Source organism: Seriola lalandi, unplaced genomic scaffold, assembly GCF_002814215.2.
Source record: "Seriola lalandi dorsalis isolate HSWRI2012SDOR001 ecotype SW California unplaced genomic scaffold, Sedor1 jcf7180002054678, whole genome shotgun sequence".
NCBI lineage: Eukaryota > Metazoa > Chordata > Actinopteri > Carangiformes > Carangidae > Seriola > Seriola lalandi.
Genome location: NW_019525231.1, coordinates 2,332,417 through 2,339,896, shown reverse-complemented (window position 1 = coordinate 2,339,896; position 7,480 = coordinate 2,332,417). Strand labels below are relative to the sequence as shown.

Here is a 7,480-nt window from a genome sequence, read left to right as displayed (position 1 = left end):
GGCTTGCAGGGTTAGCATCATTTTATTTTTTCACAGACTTTAAGACATTTCTTGATATCAGCATAGATTTTTAAAGGCATCCAAGTGGCTCAGCCTGAAATTTCTGTATAATTATAAGGTTTGGACTAATTATAGGACTCTTCGTTTGAAGCTCCTCAACTAAACTATGATACTCATGTGTGCCTGAAATAGGACATACTGAAGGTTGAATGTATTGCAGAATGTTCTGAGAGGGATGACACATCATTTTTTTATGTTGCCCCATACACGCTTCTTTCATGGGAAATTGACCCATACATCCGTGGGCAGATGTGTACAGAGGCTCATCCATACATTCATCCAAACCTCCAGAAATCTTCATAAACTTTAGGATAATTTCATATAGTTCAAGTACTTAAACAATCTAGTACCAAGTAGGCCTGAAATATTCATGTTTGCCTGCAGTGTGCAGTGATCAGACAACAGAGGGCAGCAAAGGCCCGTCAGCGGGATGTCGTTTATCCAAAGGTTCTTCAAACAACAAACAAAACCAATTATCAACCACTAGGAGTAACTTTGAACATAATTTAAGATCTTACACTTTCCCTTACTGTAAACTCATTAAGAGTAACTCGTTCATAAAATGTAGGCCCACCACAGTGCATGGGATGCAGTTTGTTGCTGTATATATATATATAATATGTGCAGACGATTGTTGGACATTTAAAGTTCGCCATGTCCACCAATGTCACCATAAAAACTGCAGATAGAAGTCTTGTTGGTTAGTGTCGCTGCAGTTTTTTAGAGAACATAAATAAAGATACTATTTCCAGTTATCAGTTGCAAACAGCCTATGTGGCTAAAATAAAAAGTTTTGATGTAAAGTGCACCATCATATTGCTTAAAATGACCACTGGGCACTGTTTATGCAATAGGTTTAGAACTATTAGGGGAGCATCTGGTTCTTCAATAGTTTTCTCAGTTATAGTAACACTGGATCCGAGGCTCAGGATTACCGTAAAGGTTTGATTTCAGTCGGCTATTATTTCTTTGTTTGACGTCTACATGTGCAACAAGCGACCAAACACTGACGCATCAGCACTGCGCCAAAAAGGACAGTTCCATCTGCTCCACACAAAGACCAGTGCCAACTCCGCACATCTGGAGTTATGACAGAATTAATGTAGACTAATTGTTACCAACTGAAATCGATCTCCAGCTCGATATTAATCTGTCATATATTTGCATAAAGAGTGGACTACCTGGCCCATCTGGAGCGGATCGGTCCGGATGTTACCAGCGGGCATTAATTAGTGATTGGGTTGGTCCCCCTATAAAAAGGGGACGCGCCCACTGCTCTGCTCTGTCTCCATACAAGCCAAGATGAGCTACGGATCTGAAGTCTTTTCCGCTTCTTCCTACCGGAGGATTTTCGGCGATTCTCCCCGGTACGCGTCCTCTCCATCGCGGACAACGATGAACGTGTCCTCACGGGGAGGTTACCGGTCCTCTTCTCTCTCCCGGAGCAACATTTCATCCCTGGGCTCATACAGCAGAAAGTCCGGCCGCTCCTTCTCGCCTATGCCAGTGGAGACCTTCGACCTGACACAGAGCAGCGTCCTCAACAATGAGTTCAAAATCATCCGCACCAACGAAAAGGAACAAATGCAAGGTCTTAATGACCGCTTTGCAATGTTCATAGAGAAAGTGCGCAACTTGGAGCAGCACAACAAAGTGCTGGAGACGGAGTTGATCGCTCTGCGCCAGAAGCAGACCGAGCCGTCCCGCCTGGCCGAGCTTTACCAACAAGAGATCCGCGAACTGCGCTCCCAGCTCGACGAGCTGAACGGTGAGAAGTCCCAGCTGATTATAGAGAGGGATAATATTGAAGACGACCTGCAGAAAGTCAGGGGAAAATACGAAGAGGAGTTCCATGCCCGCGAGGAGGCGGAGGCCACCCTCAAGGCTTTTAAGAAAGATGTGGATGATGCGACCATGGTGCGCCTGGACCTGGAGAAGAAGGTGGAATCTCTCCTGGATGAGATCAACTTCCTCAGGAAGGTGCATGAAGAGGAGGTGGTCGAGCTGACGGACATGATCCAGGCTGCCCAAGTGTCTGTGGAGATGGAGGTGTCCAAGCCGGATCTCACCTCCGCCCTCAAAGAGATCCGTGGCCAGTACGAGTCCATGGCGTCCAAGAACCTGCAGTCCGCCGAGGAGTGGTACAAGACCAAGTTTGCGGACCTGTCGGAGCAGGCTAACCGGAGTAACGAGGCCATCCGCGCCAGCAGGGAGGAAGCGAACGAGTTCAGGAGGCAGCTACAGTCCAAGACCATCGAGATCGAGAGTCTGAGGGGAACCAACGACTCTCTGGAAAAGCAGCTCCGGGAGATGGAGGATAGGCACAATATGGAGATTGGAAACTACCAGGTAAAACACATTTTAATCACCTATTAAGCGCATATCAACAGGATTCTAATACGGAAACCCAACATTTATAATCAGTATCATAAAAGTTTATTTACATTGAAATTAATACACTGAATAGCCTATTTTTTATGAGTAAATATAAATGTCAGAGCAATAGTAAAAACCAGGAGCAGCTGCTGTGGCTCGGGCTCTGTCCGTGGTGCTGAAACTCATTCCCCCGGGACAGCCCGCTCAACAGCTGCATCTGACAACGCCCACTGAGTGTATGAACCCTAAATGGGTACATTTACACAAGTGCTGTGTTCCCGATAGAAATTATTTATATGACAAATATTTCAATCCATTTTCTCATAAACGACTCTAATCCGCAGCACACAGTGCACAGGTAAATAAGAGGAGGTGTTTGTGGTGCTGCAGTTCTTCCCCTGCACTGTGGACGGCCTGACCTTTTTATGCTTTTCACCTCTGTAAATAAACCAAAATATTTGTTAGGAAATGTTGACCTCTAGCCCTGTCCTTAGGAAAACATGGCAGAGCTGGAGAATGAGCTGAGGACCACTAAGAGCGAGATGGCTCGCCACCTGAGGGAGTACCAGGATCTGCTGAATGTCAAGATGGCACTGGATATTGAAATTGCTGCTTACAGGTAGGTTCTTTTTTCAAACACAACTCACATATTGTTCATTACAATAACATCTATAGGGTGGAGGTGAAAGAATCTGATTTAAAAACACTATTATACAGTACATATTTATGCTCAGGAAAAATTCACTCTCTCCCTTGTTCTTTTTATGTTATCTCCACCCCTGTACCTCATTATTCTTTCTAAATCCTCCCTATTTCATCCTGTGTGCAGGAAACTCCTGGAAGGGGAGGAGACCCGGATCGGGACCGGCATCTCCTATCCCAGCCCCTCCATCGGGCAAGGCTACAACTACCAGTCCCGCATCTACACCACCTCTGGCAAGAGCTCTAAGAAGGAGGGCAAGGAAGAGGACCAGCAGCAGAGCAAATCTGGAGCCAAGGTGTCCCAGCAAGTTTACGAGGAGACAGTGGTCACCACTAAGAAGATGGAGAAGCAGCAAGACTCCAACGATGTTCCCACCAATCAGAAAAACTAAGCGCATACTGTAAGCCTGTTCTTGACCCCTAAACCTTCCATTTATCCTGCAAATCCTCTCCTCCCTCCCACCCTAAAACAAACCTTGAGCCTTAACACTTGAGGCAGTCATGGGGATCTAAGATGACAGCCCTGCTTTGCCTTCTTATTATTAGCATAGTAAGATTGTCAAGGTTTCTGAAATCTGAAAGAGAGTGCAGGGTTTATGGGTTTGTTTTATGTTGGTTTATTCTTCCTTGTACCTTTAACCCCTCCACATGTGTTCCACAAAGGAAATCCATTATAACTCTACTATAACCATCACTCTATACAAAACCACAATACATCTGTTGTCTCTTGTTCTCTTTCACAAACTGAACATCAAACAATATCAAGCACTTAGGTAGCAGCAACAGTATGTAATACCAACACATGGTAGATAATAACTCTGGTCATGCACTACTACTACTACCACAAGCTGTGAGATACTGTCAACACATTCCAATGGAAGCATGTGTGTGCAAGCGTTACTGTGTGCACTTGAAACATTCAAAGCACTTCAGCTGGTATCAGATACTCTCTCTACAGCCACTTATATGATACAAATAAAAGTCTCCTTACATGATAGTCCTTAGTGCAGAGAAAGCACAAGCATCTGCTTAGATCTCTTCTTACACAATAAGTCTAATCACAGTCAGTGCATCAGTGGTTTGACTGTGGTTCATTCAGCTCTGCATGACAATGGTATAACAGAGGATGGAGATCCTCAGGCCAGCACTGACCCTTTTTAACTTTGCGATGATGTTCAATTAACAAATGCGGATTACTGTAGCTTTTTAAATGACATGAAGACTCTAAGCGAACAAGAAAACAAATGTATTAATCAAGCATAATTTGCATGGAGTATGTAGATGTCATGCTTGCATGGAATCCATCAGCCCGTCGGTAAAAGTTCAAAAGGTTGGCCAGTGGCTTCCTTTTCATCATTGACCATGCTGAGCATCATCATGCACACTCATTAATAGCTGCCATAGACATGTGCTTGCTATAGCCTGTAGGCCAGATTTGAGACTACTGTTATAAATCTTAGGAGTGAGATGGGCTACAGATCTCTGCTGTAGATACGTGATGCATGTGAAGTTAAGGAGACAAGGTCCTCTGTAAGGCACGTATAGAGAAATTTGGTACTGATGAACAGTTTGCACAATGTGCTATGAAGGATACAGGGAAAAGGAGAAGTTAAGCAAACATACTGTGAAGGAGGCAAAATGCAGCTCAGATGATAAGAAAGAGGAAGTTTTTTCTCCTGATCCAGTCAATTAAAGACTGAATTGTAAGTTGGGCTTTAGCGCAAATGCATGAGATTCTGTATGATCCATCTGGGTGGGATGAATTGTATGCATATTTAACTCCATTTCCCATGTGCCATTGATGATGCTTGAAGCAAATTTAAGCCCCAGAATCCATACCATATCACTCAGCCTGAAGAAAACCACGCCTACAAAACTCAAATACGTCAAAAGTTCTGTGAGAATCTGCCAGGCTAAGGTGTGTTTGAAACAACTTGACCTCTTTCATTTTAACTGTGGCCATGACTGGATAAAACGTCTGTTGTAGTACGACCTCACCAGTAGAAAACCTTCAGTATGAAAGACTTGTAGCTTGTTTTTTCTGCTTGCGCACTGCCAATTCTAGCACAGCTATCTTGTTCTCTTGCTGTTGGTCATGGCGAGCTGTGCCCTGACGAACTGCACTCACATTACGAAAACAAAAAAACTACTGATTGTATGTCAGACTGTCGTGGATTGGGTTACCGCTGTTTAACTGAGGCTTGTGACAAGTATCTTAGTACTGTAGTAAATGTGTTTGTGTCTCTACACAGTGGCCTATCATAACTGCAATTTTTTTTTTGGGTGGGGGGGCAGCAAATCTGAAAGTTGGGTATTTTGTTTTGTGAAATACTGAATTCCAGTGTCAAGCAGAATAAAAATCTGGGAAGTACAAGAACTTATGAATAAACGCGGCATTTTATAGTAAACAGCTATAACAATGGATGAATGGTTCTTGGTTGCAAATGTCAAGCCTTTATCTTTCCAATGTAAACCAAAAGAGTTTTCATGGGTGTCTGAGGAAAAATGTCACTACTACTTTTAAAGCACTGCCAAACTTTTCTAAGCACACATGCAGCACCACTTCATGCAAAAGCAAGCAACTTCTGAAAATACGGTAAAGTATGTCACCCATCCAAAACCGAGAAGCAAGATTTAGCCATAGAACAAATACTGTAGGATATAAAATGCCTTAAAACACCAGCAGCTTTTTTTCTGGCCATGTGTGTGATGTGTATGATTCTGTTCAGTGGGGTGTTTAATCATTATTATCTCTTTATTAGCGTTTATTAGAGCTGCCATGACTACAAAAGCATAGGGATTGAATGTAGATGACATGCTTATTCTCTTCATTGTTATTACTACTTATGTATTGCTGTATGACACCATATCAATAAAGACTTGACATTACTGAGGTGCACATGATTTCATTGTGGATTCTTTTCTTATATTCATCACACACCTTATAGGAAAGGGTGCCCTACTGGAAAGTAAGAGATAGCCTAATATTCTGTATCATACAGTCTATGTGATCGACACACATTACCCGCAACAGTTCATCTATGAGTTCATTAATCCCATTACCTCTGTAACTAATGATTAATGACACTGTACTTACACAACATTGAGTTACTTTACGTGAGTATTTCTGGGTTGGTTTTTTTATTTTGCTACTATATACTTATACTGTTGCTTTGCAGATTCAGATTAATAAACAACATATAATCAACAAATACATTTTGATGTATTATTGTAAATTAAGAAAAGATGATCATTTATTGATCCTGGCAGTACATTCTTACCCAGCAGTAGATAAAGTAATAAAAATGCAATGCAACATTGAAGACATGTACACATGGATGCATTAATAATTATAATCCAAAAATAATATTATTCTGCAGTATAGTATATTCTGATGAATTACTTTTACTTGTATTAACTTTTATTGTTTGATTTAATGTAAGTATTTTTATTTTGTCTTTCTTCCACCACTGATTAATGATGCTCAGTCAATAGGATTTGTAAAAGGATGAATAAAGCATGTACACAGTACATGAGTACATCATTTTATCATGCTATTCTTCTGTAGCATGACTGGGATATCAACCTGTAGTAACTGCGATGATAATCATTTTAATTTCGAAGAGTGGAGTTTTCTTTTTCTTGTAGGCTTGAAATGATGCAGAAAATGCAGGTAAGTCTGCAGCTAGAGAAAAGTCAACAAATCAGTTCATCTGTGAGGTTCAATGCGCAACAGCCAATATGTCATGTTTTCAGACACGAGATGAGGAAAATGTTTGAGTTGCTTTGATTTATCACTAAAAGTTAATATTGCATTGGACCAATATGGGTGGAAAAGCAATGCCACCTTGACCTCTTTCTTGGAGATGTTTTGCTTCTCTGGGCCACAGTGCAGATGTGCATTACAGAGATATGATGGATGACCTGCTGCTGTACTGTGTGTTGACCTTTTTACCCCGGCTGCTGCTGCTCCATACACTTAAACACACACACAGCCCCAGACCTTGAGACCTTGGGCCTCGTGGATTGCCTGTGATTAGCCCATCTCCCCTCTTGCCCACCAACGGGGTGGGACAGCCTCGGTGCTGGGTGTGCATGCGTGACGCAGGTTGCAGTTCTTGAAAGATTTATACCCCTGCAATGCTGCTAAGTTGAATGTGCGGTGGGAGCCATTCAGTGAAATGTCCCTGTAAAAGCGCTGTTATGAAACACCCCCCCCCCCGACTTCAAACTCGAAAAGTGCTTCAACTTTCTATTTTAAGTCTCACCTTAGCCACCCTGCGCCTTGTTCATAACTACAAGAAATATTATGTGGCCATAAAAACATACGAACAATAGCACT

At 42.3% G+C, this 7,480-nt stretch overlaps 1 protein-coding gene across 1 annotated transcript; it reads left to right on the top strand.

Annotated features, from left to right (window-relative positions):
- Window positions 1–1,253: 1,253 nt before the first annotated feature.
- inab (internexin neuronal intermediate filament protein, alpha b) lies at window positions 1,254–6,037 on the top strand. The gene is made up of 3 exons (XM_023422144.2): window positions 1,254–2,409; window positions 2,931–3,055; window positions 3,266–6,037. Exons 1-3 carry the CDS (start codon window positions 1,363–1,365, stop codon window positions 3,528–3,530), a joined length of 1,437 nt encoding a protein of 478 aa, XP_023277912.1. The 5' UTR covers window positions 1,254–1,362; the 3' UTR covers window positions 3,531–6,037.
- The last annotated feature ends 1,443 nt before the right edge of the window (window positions 6,038–7,480 follow it).